General features: G+C 38.8%; 1 protein-coding gene across 3 annotated transcripts in view; it reads right to left on the bottom strand.

Moving 5' to 3' along the window:
* The window catches only part of TRPC4 (transient receptor potential cation channel subfamily C member 4), a 131726-nt gene that overhangs the window by 18771 nt on the left and 89663 nt on the right, over window positions 1-23292 (bottom strand). For 2 of the 3 annotated variants that reach the window (XM_064715684.1, XM_064715676.1), the window contains 2 exons: window positions 17944-18280; window positions 6034-6173 (listed from right to left, as the gene is read on the bottom strand). In XM_064715684.1, the coding sequence (XP_064571754.1) occupies window positions 6034-6173; window positions 17944-18280 (477 nt within the window). Of the gene's footprint in view, window positions 1-6033; window positions 6174-17943; window positions 18281-23292 lie in introns of those variants that run through there. The other variant, XM_064715685.1, reaches the window with a different exon arrangement.

Here is a 23292-nt window from a genome sequence, read left to right as displayed (position 1 = left end):
GGAGAGGTTTCTGTCCCTCTACTCCACTCTGGTGAGATGGCACCCAGAGTGCTGTATCCAGCTGCAGCATCCTCTGTACAGGAAAGGCATGGACTGTTGGAGCTGGTCCAGAGGCATACAGTGAAAATGGTCACAGAGCTGGAGCACCTCTCTTCTGAGGAAAGGCTGAGAGAGTTGTGGGTGTTCAGTGTGGAGAAAAGGTGACTTTGGGGAGATCTTGTGGCCTTCCAGTACCTAAAAGGGCGTCATAGCAAAGATGGAGATAGACTTTTTAAAAGGGCCTGTAGTAATAGCAATGAGCTAATGGTTTTAAACTGAAAAAGGGCAGATTTGGACTAGATATATGGAAGAAATTTTTTATGGTGAGGGTGGTGAAACACTGGAACAGGTTGCCCAGAGAAGTGGTAGATAACCCATTCCTGGAAACACTCAAGGTCAGGCTGGATGAAGCTCTGAGTTGCCTGATCCAGTTGGAGATGCTCGTGCTTATTGCAGAGGCACTGGACTACATGACCTTTAAAGGTCCTTTCCAACCCATTTCATCCTATGATTCTGTGATTCTACAATCCAAACTGTGAAGGGGAACTGGGCATTGCTTTGGACACTAACAGTTGGCACAGGCCCCACACCAGGGTTTCTCTAACCAACTGGTGTTGCATGTGAAACTGTCCCAGTGCCTGACAGCAATCCCTGGCACAATGCCATTTACTCATATACAAGCAGCCATAGCAGCTTCGTTTTTGGATTTGGGGATGAGAACTGAAAAACTGAAAAACAGCCCATTAAAGAACTAAGAATTACTCAGCCTTACATTTTGTTTACCTGTGACATTTTTTTCTCTACAGTGCAATGAATTAAATCTAGACCTGAATTTCTATGCTAGAATCATAGATCAGTATTCTCTTCATTAGACTATCCCCTCCCTAATGATTATGCTCATCTACCCCATGCACTAGGGCTCTTTAATCCAGTTCTGATTGATTCAAGTTCAGTGATAAAAAACAGGCAGTAGAAAACAGAATTTGGTTACTGGGGACAACACCTAAGAGATAAAACAAGAATAACAAGCAGAATAAATTATTTTCAGTGTGTTTGAGAAGAGAGATGAAAATTCCTCAGCATGATTCCTATAATGGCTTTCTTTGAATAATATTTTACAGCACATTACTGCAAATTCTCATGGCATGTTAAAACCCTCACAGCTGAAAACCTGAACCTTTTAAAAAACTAGGAATAATTGTCTGTACAAGCAAAGGTTGGTGCTGGACAGTGCAGTAGATACTCAAATTAGGGAAAAGTACACAAGCTGTCTTGGGGCAATAAAGTAAAATACAGTCATGGAGAAATGTGAAGAACATTCAAGAAACTGGGAAGAGATGGAGTTTTTGGTAGAGAATCAAAAGCATCAAACTGCAGACATATTTTAGGTGAGGGCAAGTAGTGGCGGATTCTACCTGCCACTACTTGGGCAGGTAATTAGAGGGAAATTAGAGATGTGAGGGAGTTGGGAGAAATTGAAGAAAATACCCTTCAGAGAAACACATGGAACTACAGGACACTGAGCAAGTATAGCACATGATATACCAAGACAAGAAGAATCAAGTTTAACAAGTCAGGTGTGGATAGCCATATCTGCACTCTGGCATCTACTCTTACAGTCAGCAAAGAGAAATGAGCATTTCTAGAGTAGTGGGAAAGCAAATACCCCACATAAGTTTCTCATTTTCTCCTCATTGATTGTTGGGGAAGGGGATAGACTGTCTTATGGCTGTAATCTGGCAAGATGTGTCCAATGTCACATTTTCTAAAAGAAATGATGTTCAGCAGAAAGGCGAGGAAAAAGGGACCTTGCCTATGATGTCCTGGGTAAAGACACAAAACTGATTTGTTCGAACATTCAGAAAAGATCAAATGACCTTTAATTTGTAAAAGGGAAATCAAAGGCACAGCTGTGATGTTTCAATGTAACTGACTCTTCCTTTTCTGGGCCCAAGTGCTTCCTGCATGTTTGGATAGAATTCAAGAGGTGTCACTGTCGTAAGCGGAGAGTGATGGCTGTTATTTCAGTGTTGAAGAAACATAATTTAAAAGACTGTAAATACTTGGCAGAAAAAAGTGAGAAAGGTGAAGGCCTGAGAGATAAGTTTGGAAATTGTCTGTGAAATATACTAACTGCAAGAAGACAGCAAACAATATAAAGAAAATAATGAGTATAAGAGGTCTCTAACAACAAACCCCTATTGAATACACTAACCAGAGCAGAGGATGCTGAAAAGGAATCTAGAAATATTGAAAAAAAACCCTGCAGAACAAAGCAGCTTTCATGTGAAAAGGAAAATACAGAAGAGTGGCAAAAAGACTAGATATACTAAAACCAGGAATAGTGAAAAAGAAAAAAAATGGATCTTAGAGTCAAACCACATAGAATTGAAGTATTTTTTTCTCACTCATGTTTGTTGAAGGTCTTCTGTTCTACACAGGATAAATAAATTAATATTGTTCTAAGGAGTGGAAAATGGTAAGAGAAAATATTGCAACACTGAGTTTGCTGTAAATCATGGTGTTGATACTCTGCAGTCCTCTATTTGGTGACCCTGATGAATTTCTAACCCCCCTGGAAATGCAAAGACAACCTTTTGACATACAGCAAAGCCAACCATCACTTAATTTGAATAAATAACACCCATTATTGGCTCTGTGGTTTAAGAAAATTTACATGGCACATCAATGGAAAATTAAGAAGAGCAGAAAACAAATTGAGCAACACATAAACAGTAGAGTTTCAAGGTAAATATATGATGCTTTTGCAGAGTCAGCCAGGGAATACAAGGTAATAATCCCTGATCCTTAGTCAAAGGAACTAAAATGCAAATTCAATATCTGAACCATTTGTGAGAAAAAACTGCTGGATGATCACTGTTTTCCCATTAAAGCAAAAGGCATGAACTCTTGATCTCTTGGAAGCACCACAAGAGATCAAAGAGACATGTTTATCAGGCTACCTGAATGTTTAATGGGCTGTTGGACCTCAGTCTAAGATGACCCTCTTGTTTCTGGACACAAAGAGACAAATTACATAATATTCATTTCAGGAAAAGTACTTTAAATACTCCTGAAAAGTCATATGTAAATGTGAACTCTTCCTATTTTAAAATGTATGTGGCAATCTTTGCATTCATTATGTGGAATTTCAAGCAGCAGTAGGAAGGGGGCAGGGTGGCCTAGCAGAGAGCTTTAGAATTGTAATTACACTGAGGAATAAGGTCCATAATTTCTCAGGGGTGGAGAGGTGTTAATCTGCCTGTGTAAATGGACATTTAGTCTGTGAATCTGATAAAATACCAATCAAAACAATTTTACAATGCAAACATTTAACAATGTGTTAGTTTCTGCAGAACTAGTGGCAGGAGAGATATACAATCTAATTTACTCCTGAAAAAAGTAGACCTGACACAGTGATCATTAAGCCAGTTAATGTTTAGATAAATAATGTACTTTAGCTACTTTTCAGAGTTCTTGCCCTGAATAGGAATTTGTTTCTCTACTAGATCTTCACATCAGAGGCTGAGGCATGTTATCAGCAATATGAGATTGTATGTGATTTTTAGCAGAATTGGAAACAAGCAGCACTAGATCCAATGCTCAAGTTTAACAAATATTTAAGAGAAAGCAAGAAGATTCTGCACACATGTTAGCACTGCACTCACCCTTACATATCAAAACAAAATATATTATATGCAGAAAACATAAAAGGAACCATTTTTTCTTAAAAATACCTAAAAACCCTTCATAAAAACAAATGTGTTGCTTAAAATCTGTCATCTTGTACTTTAAAAAAATAGAACAATGTACTATAGATTATGATATTTTTATGGAGGAGAGAGCATTTTCAATGGATACACTGGATAATTTAGGAAGACCTAACATGTTGATACAGGGACAATAAACCACAGGCCATTGAAAATTATAAGATGTCCTTATTATATTTGAATACTGGCAACGAAACCAGTTACTTTGAGTTATCTTAGCAGTCTCTCATCCTGAAATTATAAGCTTTGGCGAATTTTACATTACCCCATCAGCTACTCTAGATAATATCCATCTACTTAACTACTGCATCAGTAAGAGCCTTAAATGGGCAATAAACACTGTATTTTACTCTGGAAATATTTATCACACAGGAGACGCTCATAATTTCATTCAAGGGAGTTGGTTAAAATGTTTTCTTGGGTGGCTGGAACTGATCCATAGAAGATAGAATAACTGACCTTATATATTTGCTTCAATAAAGACAGAAGAGCTGTAACTTAGAAAAACCTGACTCACAATGCTTAGGAAAAGAAAATGAAGGCTTTACATTAAAATATACTGGTTACATTTGGCATCCTCTCAATCTCATCTGGCATAGTGGCAAAGAATTCTGTTGTAGGCATTTGAAGGAATGTGGCAGGGTATTAAATAACACTTATATTCCTCTGTTTATTATCATGGGTTATCATGTGTTCCAGTTGCCTAGCACAGCTTTTGTAAGCATTGTATTCACTATGATTAAAACGTACACACTAATTTGGGGAGTAATGGATGCACATTACCCCAGATACTGTCACCTTGGAATCTGATTACTGTAAGCAGAAGCTATTTTGGAAATGAAAGGATTATAATGTCTTCTAATCAATATTACTCTGAAGTAAATAATTGGCCATCTCCAATGCTTTGGAAAGATCTATTTTAAATGAACTCTGAGCTTTATTTCAAGGGACAGTGAAATGACTATTTATTTTCTAGTCATTTTATTATAAAGCATCTTTGTGTGTAAAAAGGCATTTCATCAGCTTTTAAATGACAGTTCACCACTCTTTGGAACACCTTCCTCTTTCAGGCTCCAAATTTCTCCGAGTGAGAAGACTTCCAAAGGTTTGCAGCCACAGATCCAGCATGTCAGAAACCTTTCGTCAAAGAAGGCTGATGTGCCAACATATGACCAGGGTCGGGTCTTTGTTCATCCCTGCTCCTGACTGGCTGGCACACGGAACTACAAGATGATATAAATTAGAGTTCCTGAGCTCCTCTATGCCTGTGGCAGGGCTGCAGCAAGAACAGCTGCTGTTTGAGGAGAGGAAGTCATCACTGGCTACTTGATGGCTCTCTCCTTGTCCCAGTCAGAAGCATCTTGGCAGAGGAGGGGCTCTCCTTCCATGCAGACAGAGTAGTACTATTGCAACTATAAATTATTGCTGGCGGCGGGGAACTTGAAAAAGCTGAAGTACAATGCTGATCCCAGCGGCCAGTAAAAATGGGATTATCTCTACTTGGATGTGGTAAGAACTCTATGACAAATGCTAAGAAATCCTTATATTTCCTTTCATATATTGTTTCCTTGCGCTATAGATAATTTTTGGCTCAAAATATCTCATTTTATGAGGAATCTCTGTGATATTATTTATTCATGTGGAATACAGACAAAATGTTCACAACATGTTCTATGACTTTGGAAAGAAGGGCTGTTTTGCTGGAAGATACTTAAAAGAGTGGAAATATAAGACTTTTCATAACAAGTCCATGAAAAGAACGTAAAAATGAACACACAGCCTCAAATGACTTATAATAAATTTTCAAACGAAATGAAAATCTTGCTCTTTAGTTCCCCCCACCAATTTTGACTACATATTTTGGCAGTAGTTGTGTAAAATTGTCTTAGGGGTAATAATTTCCCACTAAAAAAGTCAAAGATTAACATAAAATGCAAGCATTATAAAAGATAACAGATAATTTTCATTTCTCAAGAATTTAACAGTATGACAGTACAGGACAAAATAAAAAAAGATTGCACAGGCCAAGGAGAAAAAAGCATAAAACCCAGTATTTTGTTTGCTCTTATACTTGTCTAGTTTCCTGTCATTGCTGCAGAAGATTCACAGAGCACATCATACAACTCTGGAATTGCTAAGCCTCAGGACCTCCAAACACAGATAAAAGATTGAAGCCTGATTTAATTTATCTTTGAAATGTCGCTGATTTTTTTTTACAGTTTACCTTTGAAAATGCAACGATTTTCAAGGAGATTGTTGCCAAGTACAAGGAGTTCATTACAAAATCCATGAGATTCCACCAATCGTGAATGTAGTCCTGTAGTCCACCATCCCACATCTGTTTAATTTCACCCCAGATAAAACCTGAAAATAAAACATAATTCATTAGGCATGAATATTAAGTTTTAAAAGGCTGTGACTATTCTAGACACTTAACTCATGATAGATTGATTTTCCTTACATCTAGTGTAAAGGGCAGGTGGATAAGTGCTCTAATTTACACATCCAGATAGGTAAAATTTCATCTTTTTGCTATTTCCAGAATTAATTTGTCACACAAAACCCCCACAAAAAAATCTGCTTCTGCAGTGACAATTTCTTTGGTTTTCTTCAATCACTTTCTCATTGTATCCTAAAAAGTATAAAAAGAGTCTTAAAATAAGCTACCAGTGTAAACTCAGTCCTTGGCAACTGATGCAATGTATTTCTGGGAAATTTATGACTGCAGGTCAATCCAACACAATTTATTTTATTTGGAACCCACATAATAAGGAAGAGAATTTCTATTGTTATTGTCAATGCTGAGCTAAAGTCTCCCTTTTCCATATAAGAGAGTAGTGTCTCCAGAAGAAAGTCTTTTGTTGACACCTTCCTTTTGGACATGAAGCAATTGAAACTGTTTTCAGGTGTGCAGAGCACATGTTGTGCTAGACACAGTGAAACACAAATATTCAATCCAAGTGGAAAATCTTGCAAGTTGTCTAACATGAACTTGGTTTAACCGCTTCAGAGACAACTGTGTGGAGACTCTTTTTAATGCTATAAATATTAAAACCCCTCTGAAGAAGATACTCCACATTACTGTATAATAAGACAACACAGTACATTTAGATGCACATTTCATGTTATTGTCTAGAGATTTTTTGATAACAATACCATTGCAACTTTTAATTTTTCACAGTTAATTATTTTCTTGTAGGAATTCCTTACTTTGTGCTCATTAGAGGGGCAGAAATAATGCCAATCTCTCACATATTGGTGTCGAGTAACAGTAAATTTAACATGTCTTTTTTTCACCGACTGTTTTAGAAAATGGTAAACAGATTTTGTGCAGGGGCCTATAGAGTTCTGCATTTCCTTACTATGAGCTTAATTCTCCTTAAACCGTAACATTTTCTTGCAGTGGGTCTTCTGGCTGACTGGATGGAACACTTGTGATTTTTCTCAAGCATGATCTGTATGAAGTAATCTCTGGCCTACTTTTGTTTGTGCCAGGTAAGTTTTTGAATTATTACAAATTAATTTTCCAGTGTATTGGCTTAGTGTTTCTGTCTCCTGCTTGCTTTCAAAAGGAAAAGTCTCCTTCCTCACTAACTTCACCCTCAAACCTCAGACACATGGTCCCATCTTTTTTCTGTGTGCCATCACAAATAATCACAAGCCTCAGGAGTACCTGAATCACCTGACTGAACCAGCAATTTTTATTTTTACAGGATTAATTTTCAGCCATGCCACCATCACCGTTTCAGCATTCTGCAGACCTGGGAAAACACACTCTGAGGAAGGATGTCGCTGGGAACATGCAGACAGGAAAGTGGAATAGGCCTATTTTACTGCCTACCACAGACTAGACAGGCTGACTGCAACTCTATCTGTAGTATCAGATAAAACCAACCCAGAAAATATAGCACTGTTACAAAGTGAACACTTATTTTAACTATGCAATCAATTGTGCAGCCAAACAGCGAGAGAACAGCTGAACATGATGGCACGGCAGGGGTCAATATCCTCTAACAGCACACTGCTCTGTCCTGCTACACTGCTGTAGCTGCCCAAGGGCATCACAAAGGCAACACACTTGCACAAGGCTCCCAGGGCAGGTTCCTACGTGCCTGCCCATTTCAGCCAGTGAAATGACTTAATCACTTACTCTTAAAGACCTGGTCACTCGTGACATGCAGATCTGCCTCCCCCTTCTCTCCACAGTCCTCTCCAACCTTCACCACACAGTCCATGAACTTGAAAATGTCCCTGCTTGCTCTTCCACTGCCTTTTGGGCATAACTTGCTAAGACCAAACCATCATCAGGTCATAAAAGCAGCTACTTTGTGTGCTGCTATATCCCCTCCACATTACAGACATTGCTCTGAATCACTGCTGCTCCACCTGCTTTATAGCACATAAAAATCATACAGCAGGAGAAGACCTGGCTCCAGGCTCCAAGCCAAAGTCTGTGTAACACAGATATGGCCCCTAAGTCTCAGTGTCACAGAACAGTGCCTTGCTCTTTTTCATTTAAGGAATTTTTACTTAAAAGTTGCAGGATCTTGACATTGGCAAGACTGCCATGGCTCATAAAGCAAACAGCTGCATTGACAGAAGATTCCGAAATAAAAAGGCTTTGCAGAAATCAATACACACATTCATAGAATGAAATAAACTTTTTTGTGACTTATCAGAGTTAAAGATTGGCTTTAAAATACTCTTTGAAAAGACAGCAGTAATAGGTTGGGATGCAAAATAAGATGAATGCTTTAACAAGAGGCTTTAGGTTAATTGAAGTCTTCTGCCAAGATATTCTATGGTTCACCACCAGGCAAAGATATGAACTGACACAGACTGCAGCAGGGCAGTTCTCTGTAAGCCTGTTGCTCAGCATTGTATGCTTTGATGGCACTGCCTAAAATATAATGGGATTATGTACAGATTGAAAAAGAAATGCTGACTAATGCTGCTGCACTTGATCTGTTTTGTGAGTGAAAAGCCAGACTGTTTTTCCAAGCACTTCCTGGGCTTCAGAAAATGAAATGTAATTTTAAAGTTGACATTAACAGAGAAATACTGACCTATTATAAAATAGGGAAGAGAATATATGGCTGTTGTAAATTTGATCATTTTGAATTAGAAGCACAATTAATCCAAGCAACCAGCAATTTGGAAGTCATTTGGCAGCTGAAAGTTCTGAGTATACTTTGATGTTGCAAAGGTGGTGGTTCTAATTATTTTTTGGTTCAAGACAACTTTTATGTTCATTCTGATGCATGTTCTTTTTAAGCAAATAGTAATGGAAAACTGTGAATCCCATATTTTTGCTGGCTGTAAGAGAGATGTGATAGCTTGCTCTTCTTGCCAGCCAAAGCATCTAAGTACAAACTCAATATATAAATACAGTTACTGAGACGCTACGTGACTCCAGAGAACTTGAAGCTATGCTGATGGACAGATGGATTCTATGTTTGTGAAAGACACACAGCCCACATATGCACAGGAGAGCTGCCCACACATGTATTTTTGAAAGCAAATCTTGGTACCAAGTCCTAAGGTTGATTGCTCAAATTCACAATTGCAGGGCAACCTCACCATGACAGCTGTGATCAGAGTGTTTGCAGCTACCGGGTCTCCATGGTTAGGGATTCTTAGCAGGGCTCATCTGGAGCAATGAGTGCTGGAAGAACTGGACACTCTAGAGTTCTCTAAATCCTCCCAAGTGTGCCTCAAGGGCTGTCCTAGAAAAGTGTACACTGAAATCCCAGAGCCTTTACGCAAGGCTGAAGATGTCTCTAAGGCCTGGTGAGCTTACATGATGAAAGTGTTCTGAACAACAAAACTCAGGGATTCCCAGCTGGGCTGTTTAGGTTTAATTTACAGCAGCCAGAGGTCTTGAAATTTTTTGTAGATCAGAATTGTATCCTTTTACAAGTAAGAAGTGTCTGAGGGGAAGAAGTCAGACCACCCCTATGTCCACAGGCTCTGACACAACATGCCAATTTTCTTCTCTGATATTCACTGGGAGAATCAGGAAAAGACTTGGAAAACCTATAGGGTTTTTTTTTCTTGGGTGTATTTTTTTTTAGAAAAATACATCCAGAGATCAGAGCAGAATTATTTCGGTGACCTTGTACACTTTTCTACTTGAAAGATTAATGGATAGCTGGATAGTACCTGATTTTATTATGAAAGGAGGCTTTAGGGCATTTCCAAACACGACCTGACATGACAGAGGAGAAGATATGCAGTGACAAGACTGTCTAGTAGAGGCACTGCTACAGGTAGGAAAGAGATAGAGAGTCCAGGCACTGCCTGATTATTAATGTTCCAAAGCAGCAACACTGCTGCAAACTGACAGAGTTCATGTCAGAGCTACACTTTCAGCAGCAAGGAAGCTGACACCTCGACAAAACAGAGGGGACACTGCCAGCCTGCACACAGGTATTGGGGAAAAACTGCTAAGAGAAACCAGTCAAAGACAGGGAGCAGATCTAAAACAAGAGCCTTTTAGGCAGTCAGGCTGGGGACAAGTTGCTTGCCCAAGGCCCTCTTTCAGCTCCCTGGGAGGAAACAGGAATCTCCAAGGCAATAATCCTGTCATCTGCAGGTGGGTCAGTCTTCCCACTGGCTGAAAAGGAAGCCATGGAGGATCAGGCTTAATTAAAACAGATGTCTAACTTCCAGATGCCTGCATTTAGCTGAAATAATTCCACTCAGAGCAGATTTCACTATTTTAGCTGAATATTCTTTGCTATATTCTGACTCCTTGCTCCAACTGTGTCTTTCCCATCTCTTCACATCAGCCAGATTTAACACCTGCCTCTTAGATCCTCACCTATCCATACCATGCTGTTATCATTTATTGCCACTTGCAAGGAAATTATAAACATCATGCATCTCTTCCACCTCATTAATCAAGGATTTTAATTAAAAAGTTGAGGGTAAGACTTTCAAATACTTGCTGCATTGTTTATACCCACATATTGGAGCAGTAAAAGAGAAATAACAGCATAGATATTTTGAAACAGCCTGAGATGACAGAGAAAAATTTTATAAATGCTCATGGTTTTAATGGGATGAAACAGATAAGTTCAGGGCAGGAATCCCACAGACCACATAGGGCCCTGGGAATGCCAGACACCATGGAGAGGTTTTGTAAACTATGGTGAATTGTTATACATGCAAGCTGATCAACTGCAACCATTTGAATGAAGTCCAGTTTGCCTGAAGCAAGAAAGGAACTAAAATTGATCAGATAAAATGAATTTGGAGAAATAAAATGAATTTGTGAGTTAAACATTTTTTTGCAGCAAAATTTTCTGAACATTAATGAGAAAAGTTGTTTCTTCCGAAGTAAACCCCACATATCATAAGTTCTATTCAAAGCAACAAAATGAAAATACATCTTAGAAAAACAAAAAGCACTGAAATAAAAATGTTCTTAGAAAAATAACATCTTTCATTAAAGTTCTTATAGCACTTTTAAAAAATCCTTACGAATTTAGTAACAGGTATCACATACTGCATATGATAAATGTGCAGATAGAACAATAAATTTACACTGATAAGATTTGCTTTTATTTTCGACTTTTATATATATATTTTGATTTTGAAGCTGTATTTCCAGTCTTGAAATCTTTGGATATTAGATTCTGAAATATCTTTTCAAAAGAGTGGACTTGCTTTTCTTTTCATAAATTAAAACTGATGGCAAACCTTGCAACTTTGAGCAGGGCAGCAGCTCAATACTGTTACAAAAATTCTGTTCCTTTGGATGAAGCCTTGGGTTAAACAAAGTATGTTTTAGTGTTGGCAGACAACTTCTGCTTAGAAAACATTTTGCCTCTATCCTGTTTGATCCTTTATAGCTACCTAGAGCTGTAATTTTACTCTTAAGGAACACATCCCAGTCTCATGCAGAAGAAACAAACAACAAAGAAATAACTTCCCTCTGAAATCCATTCAAAGCTGTTTTAGGTTCTAAGAAAAAAACTTCGACACAGCCTGTCTAAATTCCTATGTTGTACTGAAACTTGAGCAACGGCAAAAAAAAATTTCCAGCAACTGTGGAAATTCACAAAGATTTATGCCATCTCTGAAACACTGCCTTTTGTGGTTTATAATCATAATTTTGGTTAAACTCTCACTGTGAACAATAACATCAAAATTTGTCAGAGAGATATGAAAGGCAACATCCTGAACTATGTTTGGGCTCAAAAAGTTTTGTGGATCCCTTACTAACTTTGGCCTTACCTTTCCCACAAAAGGTTGGTTGCTCTGTGCTATTTCTGTTCCTTACCATTAAGTGATGGGAAGCAAGAGGTTCCTCGGGGTCAATCTTTGCATGCCAAGATCAACAACTGCCTTTTAGCATGTTTCTCGGAGAACATATTTTTGCTGGGCTGTGAAACCATTTAACTGACAAAACCAACTTTGCTCTGCTATGTGATGTGATGCAGAGTTTTTCACAGATACAAGAAGTGAGACAAGCAGCTAATGATATAAAGCTCAGTGAAGCAAAGGAAAATCCTTCCAGGGAATTCAGTGAGTATTGGTGAGGATTGATAAACTCTTCTGTTTTACACCTGGGCTGATGAACTGATCTCTGCTGAAGGTATATGAAGGTAACAAGAGGCACCCTGGCATAATTCAGGGGCTTCCACTCTCTGGGGCATATTAATTAACAGAGTACAACTATTTCAAGAGAACATGGGCAAAATCAAACACACACCTCTGGCTTTCCCATGGGTAAATACCTGTTTGTGAGGTGAAGAACTGTGCAGTGGGTCCTGGGTCAGATCAGGTAAAAAAGTGAGAATGACATGGCCAGAGGCACCATTAAAAGTACTTCCCAAGGAAAACGTTAGAGCATGGTACTAATACTGCCAAGGTTGTAAGCTTGATCCCTGTATAGGCCATTCACTTAGGAGATGGTCCTTGTGGGTCCCGTCCAACTCAGAATATTCTGTGATTCTGTAATGCTGTTTTCATCCGCTGATAAATTGCTGGCTCCAAAGAGCTGGAGCCAGACTTGTTCTAGAGATGTACATTGTAAGGATGAGTGATGGTTGCATGTTGGGGCATGGGATATTGCTAATAGTATCAGGAAAAAAGTCCACCAGTTGTTAGACACAGGCACTGTGATAGAGAGACTGTGAAATACTTACCCTGGGGAAATTAAAGCTCTGACTGTACAGGAACCTGAACAATGTGACCTGTCTTTGCAGTTAGCCTGTGTTTAGCAGTAGTTTGGACTTAATAGCCTTTTGTGGTCATTATGTGCATTATCCTTCTTTAAAAAGAAGTTGTGTTCCTGCTTTGTCTGGGGTTGTTTTTCTGCTCTGTGCTATATATGTCACTACTGGTTATGTGCTGTTTCATCTTGCCAGCCATATTACTCTCTATATCTGCTCTCTCAAATATGTCAGTTCATACTAAATGTTTAATTTTTTACGCAACACTTTCTTGACCTAATTTAGAAGATGATGCACACTGTACTTGCCCCCTCTATGATCAGTTATTTTGAAGTGTCTTGCTATAACATCAGTTTGAATGTACACTGTGTCAAGGACTGACAAGACTGTACATTCCCATACATCCCACCAGCAGTTTGCTAACCACAAATGTTTGCAATTTTGCACAGTTCCCAAACATCCACATTCTCTATAGATTCATGTACTCCAATAGTATAAACCATTCTGACAGAAAGCATGGGGAACATGTTGTTCAAGAGATACAGTAGGGCTATATTCCTGCTCCAGGCAGGCTTTTGAACAATGCAATTAAAATGAGCATTTAAATATGACCATAAAAGAGCAAAAAACTCATCCAAAGAAGTTGCCTAAAAAATTTCCTTTGCTACAGTCACCCTGAAAAACTGGCAGGGAGCGTTTTAACCACAACTACTGAACTCTAAATTTTTCTAGTTCATGCCTTTCTCCCCTGAATTTCGTAGCATTTGCTAGTGAAGCAAATGCCCACTGTGAGGACACTTAGTACAGTCACTGCTAGGTTTGAGGCCATGGTTTAGGGCAGAATAACACCTATGACAAATGTGCAGGGATCAACATCATCCTTACATGAGCAGCAGTCAAGGCACACTGAGGGTGAAGTAGGGTCTTGCTGGATTTCCCCTCTGAATCACTGCTATCATGCTCAGAGGACACAGCAATTTTGTGGGAATATGATGATAGAAAAAGCTGTTCCTCCTTGTTTTTTTTCCCAAGATGATGCTCTTCATTTTCCTGCTCATTTTTCCAATGGTGATGGACTCTCAAGTATATTAAACAGGCCTATGTTTCTGTAGTGCGAACCAACAGCCAGTAATAAAATGACAATTAATTTTCTTTATGAGCCAAAGCCTGTTTCTTATTTGTTCAAGTGCAAAGACAGGAGATTCTGACTCTTCTTACTGAGAATTTTTTCCACAACTACTTCTTAAGGTTATGACAGCCTTGTAACACTGACTTACTGTTCCACAGATAATCACCACATACTGGAGCACCACTTGTGTAATCATCTAATCATGAAAAAGACAAAATTAATGCAGAAGTTTCCTCAAGAGACTTTTAAAATGTAAAGTCGATAGTCTCCATGGAAATGTAGCCCAATACAAGTTTTCCCTCTGAGCTTCCTACTCTAGTGACACTTTTAATTATGTGCTAATTATGCACATTTAGCCTTCTATTACATAGTAGCTGGCAAATGCTAATTACTATTTGCTCACCAGAGAGCTCAGGTTACTATGGACAGTCTTGAAACTTCTTAAGTTGCATAAAATATTTGCGTCCTGGATTTCATGTTGACAACAAACCTGCAACAGTGACCTCTTCCTCCTCTCTGAATATTAAGAGAGATTGAATTAAAATGCAAACTACAACCAGAGCTATTTGAACTAAGAAAAACAAAAAAAGTTATACTGTTTAAAATATTAATAGTTTTGATATGTAGTTGCTGCTGCAGGATATCCTTTCTCAAGAAAGTACTTTCTGCAGCTCATGTTGCAGGTTCCAGAGAAGAGCTATAACCATAGAGCCACACTAGTTTTTAGTTAAAAAATAATTTTTTTTTTTGTTTACATCCAGAAAATGCTAAAGTATCTGTATGTACCTCAGCTATAGTCTCCCCTGAAGAGTGCTTCATTTACTCTTTTTAAGGTTACTGCATAATTTTATGGTTTGAAGAGATTAGACGACAAACTAAATTGCAGCCTGGAAACAAATCTTAGCTTATTGACAGGAACTTAAGAAAAAAACTAAGTTTATTAAAAAGATGACTAGACTACAGTTTTTATGTATGTGAATAGGAAAATAACAGGGTTTGGCTGAGATTAATTCCTTTAGAAAAACAACCACCACCACTGAAAAAACCAACCAAACAAAAATCCATCAAAACAAAATGAACAAAAAACAACCCCCTCAACAAAAAGCAACCAAACAGAAAAACACAACATGAAAAAGACCTAAATATACAAACAAAAAAGCTGAAACAGACGTTCATCACATGCTGTGAGCTGGAATGTCCTATGGAGATGTGTGTCTCCTTCAGTGGTACGGGGAAATCAGGTGCCAAATGAATTGCCTTAAATTATGATGGGTGAATCTGAGGCCTCATTATTTGACGGGGCTAAGGCACTACAGCAATTAAAACCTGAAAGTTGAACACAGAAAATGTGAAAGTGGAACAGGAAACTGCTAGTTTGGAAACACTAGAGATCAGTGTGCAAAATGCATCAATTTGGATGCACGAGATTTTGGAAGGCATGGCTTTTCTGAACAGCACAGTCTAGACTGACTACAACCTATTTAACCAATGGTGTCAAGATATTGATCTTCATCCATGCTCATGAACTCTTGTTTATGGAAGTGGCTCCCTTGACTTGATCTGTACTGCTTGTGGATGAAGAGTTTGTTCAGCACCAGCATAACCCAGCCATATGAGTCTATGCTGAAAATATTAATGTTGCTTTCAGAAGTGATAGTTATCGTAAACACCATAATTCTCAGGGTTAATGGCTTCTTCAAACAAGTGCTTTGAGATGCTGAGTTATATAAATGTCTTCCTAAGTAAACAACCATGTCAGAGGTTGAGGGCATTAGAGGTTCTTCCTCTTCCCACTGAGTGTTTTTTGGAGAGGAGCTGGTCACTAAAATTTTTGAATCGCCTTTACTACAGAAAGTAGCTCTTGCCCTTCTCAAATTGTGCCTCTTTCTTTCAGCTCTATTAAAAGACAGGTTAATGACAAAATCCACTTTGGCATGTCAAGGTCTCTGCGTCAGCTGTGCATTTTTTCTTATTATCCTTTATCCTCAGGATACTGTGAGTAGATCCTGACCACTTGCTACTTTGGAAGGCCAGAAAGAAAAGGTACGAATATCTCCTCTGGGCATGGCACAGCACTCCTGAGTCTCCTGCTCCTCCTCAGCATTGCAGCATTTATTTCTAAGGAGGCAACGTATAAAGACAATAGGTTTTATATCAGTTTCTCATTTCTTGATGGTAAAATACTGGGAAAATTAACTGGTGGAAATTTTCTTTTAATATTTAAACGTGAATCTTGCTTACAGAACTTAGTCTGACGTGTCTGTAAGAAGTATCAGTCTAGACAACCTCCCAGATTGAATAATTTCTTTGCAATAATATCAGATTTTGGCTTTTTTAAAATATATTAAAAATATTTACCCAGCCAAGGAAAACACACCTCACAGAGAAGGCTGGTGGTGAGCACTGCTGGGCTATCATGGGGAAAATCCCAAAAAGCAGTTCACCTGTGGAAGGCAGGTCCTTCTGACAGGTGCCTGACAAATGAGCATAGACAGGCTTTTCAGTCCTGCATGCTAGTTTTTATAAATGAAAAGCAGATGTACACCTGCCTTGTGCTTCCCACAGAGCTCTTCCAAGGTACATGCAGAGGAAAAGCCACTGAATTGTTGTTCTCCAGAATAACAGGCACAACCAACTAGTGTATTACAAATTCAACACTGTGTAGTAAATGATATATGATCAATGGGGCCAAAAGCCTTGACAGTGATGTTGCTCTAAAGAAACCCACATGTTTGGAAAAAATGCAAGATACACAGTACCTTAATGAGAAGCTCTGGGAGAAGCAATGGTATCAAAATCCCACCAAAGTTTCAGAAATTTTTGTGCAGGTACCTGCATACCTTTGTGCAGGTATGTGATGACAATTTTAATGAATATACCAAACCTAAATTCTTGCAGTCAAGATTGCTGAGTCTTTCCTTCTATAATTTTATTTTAGACAAATATATTTGCCCTGACGTGGTCCAACTTGTGTTGATTCTAAAACTAAGAAAAAGAGGAGAGACCACAGCACACTGAGAGAAATTACCATCTAGCAGGGTAGACAGGCAAAGTTAGGGCGCACCTAGGATAATACTAGGATCACAGGAAGGAACACTTTTAAGGATGACATGGCCCACACAAAGCAGGCTTTCAATAATCCCACCCCAAATTTTTTCATTGTAAACTGTAAGGATAGAGAGGTAAGTTTTTTTTTTTCTATTATAAAAATGCTACAGGATTTTCCTATTCTTTCTGGCATAGGATATTTGGTTTGAATTGAGTGACAAATTCTTGCACTAAAAAAATATTCTGTGTGCATATTTTAATGAAAATACTCACTTGAAAATGCTGATCAGCACTATTTGCAATAGGTGCATCTGTCATTTAGAAAGAAGCATACTGTAGGTGACTAAGGTGAGTAATAACACTAAAGAAATTAAATTATGCCTCATTTCCCTAAATGAAAAATATTTCTTGTAGTAAAGGCATTCTTTTTAAAAGCAGATTAGCACATTAAAAAATAGACACAAGAACCAGGACAATTTCTGGTCTGGAGAGAAAAAGAATATATATATTTCAGGGCACTGCATAATCACAGGAAGGAATCCTTAATATCTTTTGTTTCTTCTCACTGTAATCTATCACTCTGGATTTTCAAACTCTACTGCTTGTCCACACTGTCAACTACTCTTGCTAAGCACTGGAGGAGCTGCACCATCTGCCTACTTTGGTAGGTTAATAATTCATGACAGAACTCTGCTGCATCCTGCCTCAGGAACACCTGGCAAAACCACAGTGCTCAAAATGCTTTTCACTGTATTTTCTTTAGTAATACATTTACCCAGGACCCACGGTAAAATCATCCACTCGACGATGGTTGGAGGGGGTCCCTGCATGCTGAGGTCTGACCTGTCGATGTGCTGAGAGGCAAGCAGCAGCAGGAACAGAAAAGTCAAGTACGATGCTGTATGGCAGATAAATTTGATAAATGGCTTTCTGATGAACAGCCCCAATGGGCTTTTGGGAGCTATCAGGTAGCACACAGAGAAGACTGGGAAAAGGAGTCCTATCACAACACATGTCAACATCTTCACTGCCCAGTGTCGCCTCCGCCATCCAGGGAACTCGTCGTACCAGCGGGATGCGAGCAGCTGCTGGCAGTTGGGCTGAGCAACAAACTACAGAGAGAAGAAAGGAAGAGAGTTAGTTTCTTGCTATCTCTGTGAAGATTTTTCATTCTATGTATCTTTAGTAGATAGAGATTAAAAACATTAAAATAAATCCACGGCCTGTGCAATCTCACTCATGTGGATTGTACCAGTAAGACAGGGCTGGGTCAGCCTGCCTTTCCTTCAATGCCAAAAGTATAGTTAGTGCACAGAAACAAACATTTACTTTTCCCAATAAAGCTTCACTTCTGCATTGGTTGGGTACACAAGGAGACAACAGATAGCTAAACACATGGACTTCAAAACCTGACTTGAAACTGAAAAGCAAGTTTACAGATACTTCTTATTTATTCAGCAACATTTGTGGAGAATTCACAGAACATGAGGTAGAAACCAAGGAACACAACTGAGGTCTGCAAACAATGAAACTGAATTCCACAGCCATGAACAAACTGTTCTCATTATGTTCCCTGCTAATTCTCTAAAAATCAGGTTTACATGCTTTAATACTGACAAAACTTACAGATGCATTACAAAATGTTTACACAATGTGAACTAAGCACTAGCATTCCCCAGTGTGTCACTAACCCTTGTCAGGATACACTCCTATCCTGTGTGATACTTTCTGTTACCATTATGAGATTTTATATGATTTTTTGGAATATGATCCTTAAAACTGAATTTCACCAAAACACCCCAAAACAAGTAAATATTTAGTATTTTTCAGATAGCTTTTCAAAGAAGTATATATCAAGGTTTTTTTGTCATACTTTTCTTTGATCACTGGTCCCTACTTCCCCATTGTTTTCTTTTATAAGGGTGACAGAGGAGCAGCAGACAAGAGTTGATATAAAAGGCATAGAATAGAAGCAAGATATGTATCAAAGAGGGCCAGAGCTGCACTAAAAAAAAAAAAAAAAGGAAAGAAAATAAGCATTTTCCTCCTGTTACTCTGGTGGTTTGATGCTGGCTGGATGCCTGGTGCCCAGCAAACCTGCCCTATCACTCCACTCCTCAGCTGGAGAGGGGAAAGAGAGAAGATGAAAGGAAAGGCTTGCAGGGAGAGACCATTTACCAATTACCATCATGGGCAAAATAGACTCAAATTGGAGCAATGAATTTATTACCCATCGAACCAAAGTAGAAAAATCAGAAATAATATCAAATATTAAAACCAGCTTTCTTTCACCCCTTTTTTTTTCCTAGGCTCATTTTCACTCCTGAATTCTCTGTCTCTACCCCCACATGGTGCAGGGAGATGGGCAGGGGGCTGTGGCCAGTTCCTCACATTGTCTCTGCCACTCCTTTCTCCTCAGGGGGAGGACTTCTCGCACTCTTGCCGTACTCCACTGTGGGGCTCATCCCACGTGAGACAGTTCTCCACAACTTTTGACATGACTCCTTCCCATGGGCTTCAGTTCTTCATGAGCTGCTGCAGCTTGGATCCCTTCCATGGGGTGCAGTTCCTCAGAAGCAGACTGCGCCATGGGTTCTCCATGGAGTCATAAGTCCTGCCAGCAAACCTGCTCCAGCTTGGACTCCCCCCCTCTCCACAGGACCACGGTGGAGGTCGGTCCAGTGCAGGATTCCCAGTGGGTCACAGCGTCCTTCATGCATCCACATGTTCCCGTGTGGAGTTACCCAGGGGTGCAGGTGGATCTCTGCTCCACCATGGGCCTCCATGGACAGACTGCCATACCATGGTCTTCCTCACCAGCTGCAGAGGAGTCTCTGCTCTGGTGCCTGGAACACCTCCTCCCCTTCCTTCTCCGCTGACCTGGGTGCAGAGTTGTGTTGCTCACACAGTCTCTTGTACCATGTCTGAAATTCTTCCTGTGCACTAACTTCTTTCCTCTCCTTAGATCTGCTATCCCAGAGGCACTACCATCACCAGTGATGAGCTCAACTTTGTCCAGAAGCATGTTCATCTTGGAGTATCTGGTATTGAACATGGGAGAAAGGGGGGAATCTTCTGGCAGCATCTCACTTAAACAGCCCAGCTATCAAAATCTTGTCATACAAACCCAATACACTCACACACATATGAGTGTATTACATACACACTGTGGATTAAATCATTAGCTGAATACTTTGTAAAGCTATGTAGAACCTTTTTTCTCTTATTACAAAATTGTATTTTTTCACTAAATATTTTCAGATTTGAACTCGAATCAAATGCACCTATTTTAGGAACTTACATCATCTTGGTAATACTTATAACCACAGGAACCAAGTTCCTTTGGGGATGAAAAACAGGTAACTCCTCAAACTGTTTGTAAAATCACTGGGATTACTACTAGTAAAAAATGCTCTTTAGATTGGAAAGAGATGAGAGTCAGCATGCATTTTTCTATATATGTCTGGATCTTGTCAGAAATCATTACCTCAGCCATATTCAAACCTGGTGTACATTAATGAAATGTCAGAGTCTTAGTAGAGACAAATTTGCCTACCAGACACCAGCAGTGAAGCTGCCTCTGTCTGTTGTGAAAGATAAGAAAATTTACTCCTACTGTAAGGATCTTGAAATAGCCCTAAAGAAGGGCAACAGAATATATTCCTCCTTTAGACAAATGCATTCTCAAGGTTTCAGGTTGTTTCTTTCAAGGTAAAAATGTCTAGAATAATAGTGTATGTGGTCAGAGCAGATGATTTCAAAGTTATGCTTTTGCCAAGTTTATTTTCCCTAAAACATTTTTTAAACTTAATTAGCTTAAGTAGATATAGATAGGTGTTTTGCTTGACTAGTGAAAAAGTGTGAGTCATTCCTTAAAAAATGTTTTTCTCTTTTTGCCCCATAGAGTGCCAGGTCCATGTTTGCTTACTCCTCTTCATAATGTCTTTCCATTACCAAAGAATGGGAAGACATTATGAAAGAAATTACAAATCCCCTCACCTGAAGTCATCAGTGCCTAAGTCTTGCCTGTGCCCCCTTTCTAAACACCCTTGGCCACTCTCACAGTGTTGGGAGCTATGTGAAGGAACAGCTGCCAGTGGCTACCAAAGCCTGGTGACAGATATAGGGGACCTACTCCTTGCCAAGCACGTCTAAAAAGGAATTAATTTTCCTGTTTCAATGTAGAGAAAATTAAGTAAAAGGCAGGAGTTTTTCCAATGTCCAAACACTGGGCTGCCCTGGGACTGGGCAGACCAGAACTGATGCAGAGTTACCTCATGCCATGAGGAGATTCTTGCTGAATGCACCATCTGGAGAATGCTCCACAATGGGGTGGGCACTGCATTGCTTAGTTCTAATCTTTAAACGGATTAATATGCAAGTGCTAATTGCATATTAACATACTAATTACATATTAATGTCAGAATTAATAGAGAAAGCATTTCTGAGCAGGCTTTAAAAAATGCCTTATCCTCTAATACCCGTATTAGATTTTATGGTGTTGGGACTGTGTGGTTAAGGTACAATGTGTCAAGGATGGTGTTCTGAGGCACAGGAATTTTTTTAGTAAGTGCAGAAAATTTTCAAATCCCAGACACTGAAGAGATGATTTTTTAAGTAATAATTTCATAAGAAATCAGCAATAACTGTTCTTGAAAATATGACAAGAGAATTCTAGCACTGGTTGGCTCCTCTAAATACAGAAGAAAACTTGCACAGACCATGCATTTGGTATGGCTGGAGTCAGAGGAAGCAGACTTGGTAATGTGCTTTCAATTACTTTCTTGACACAAAATACATAAGAAACAACTAACGGTATGGTATGGAGCAAGCATAAAAAATACTATGTCTGCATTTAAAGAGCCATATTGCATTTGGAAGCAGTTCTAGTGCCACAGGCAAAGGTTTATAACAGAAAACACAACACAGTTTGTTTATCCACAGATGATATAATGCATTTCTGAAAGGTCTAAATATTCATGCTGGTGTGTTTTAACAACACACTGGCAAGGTTGGTCAGCAATGTCCTGAAACAACAAAAATATCTGGCTCTTCACTGAAGACTTTTCTTTTTTGTTCTGAGCTTCATTTGCCATATAATATTAACTATGAACCATTCCAAAGTATTTTTTTGGATATTTGGAAAATTATCCTAAGTCTCTTGCTGAAGTTTCTTTTAAAGTTTAATTTATCAATTAACTGTATGACATAATTAAAAATGTCCAAACTAATTCTCACAGATTTCGTTTTTGTGGTCAAGAGATTGTCTTCATATGCTATGAAATACGATCAGTAGTTATACCTACATTTATTACATTAACTAAAAAAATGAAGGAAGGGTTTGAACAGGGAAAAGTTATACTCTGATGGAAGAGAAGTGTGCTCAGTGGTGAGCCCTACAGTCTTGTTCTTCAGCTGCACAGGAAAGGTGAGTTTGTCCCTTCTGGTCCTTGTGGAGGACCAGGGGAAATGAGAGGAAGGCGCTGTTTTCACGCTTCATAAGTAAATACTTGAGAGCATACAGGGATTGCAGGCAGGGAAACCCTCCTGGGACTCACAGTGGAAATGCTGCCCATGTAGCCTGTCTCAGAGACATTACTCACGGGTAACAGTTAAATAGATCAAACAATTTAATCTGTGATGAATATATTTTATTACCAATTCCAAATTCTTATTATACTCCTAATTTATTCACTGAAAAGCCCTTCGCTACATTAAAAAAATAAGGAAAAGGTCTTAATGACAAAATTCTCTGGTCAATTCACATTTATACTATAACTATTAGAAACTTTTCCATTAGAAAGGACAAGTAAAAGGGGATGGAAGAAAGACATGCTCCAGCATAGAACAATTCCCGTATAAATGGATGGCATTACATATAAGATGATCACATACTAATGCTAAATAGACATGGAAGTCCCTTGATGAACTTGGAGATAAAAAAATTAAAAACTATTTTGCACAAGTATTTTGTGACTAGCAGAAATAGAAATACTCTGTGACATTAATTTGCCAGTTCTGCATCGCCTATGCCAAAATATTTTCACTGTAGTATAATTTTCTTCCTTAATTGGAGAGATTGGAGGTATTCTTTTACTATTCTTGAGTATCTTTTGTACTGTCA

Source organism: Zonotrichia leucophrys, chromosome 1 (genome assembly GCF_028769735.1).
Source record: "Zonotrichia leucophrys gambelii isolate GWCS_2022_RI chromosome 1, RI_Zleu_2.0, whole genome shotgun sequence".
NCBI lineage: Eukaryota > Metazoa > Chordata > Aves > Passeriformes > Passerellidae > Zonotrichia > Zonotrichia leucophrys.
Note: the sequence above shows the minus strand (reverse complement) of the source record. Positions and strands in the feature narration are given on the sequence as shown.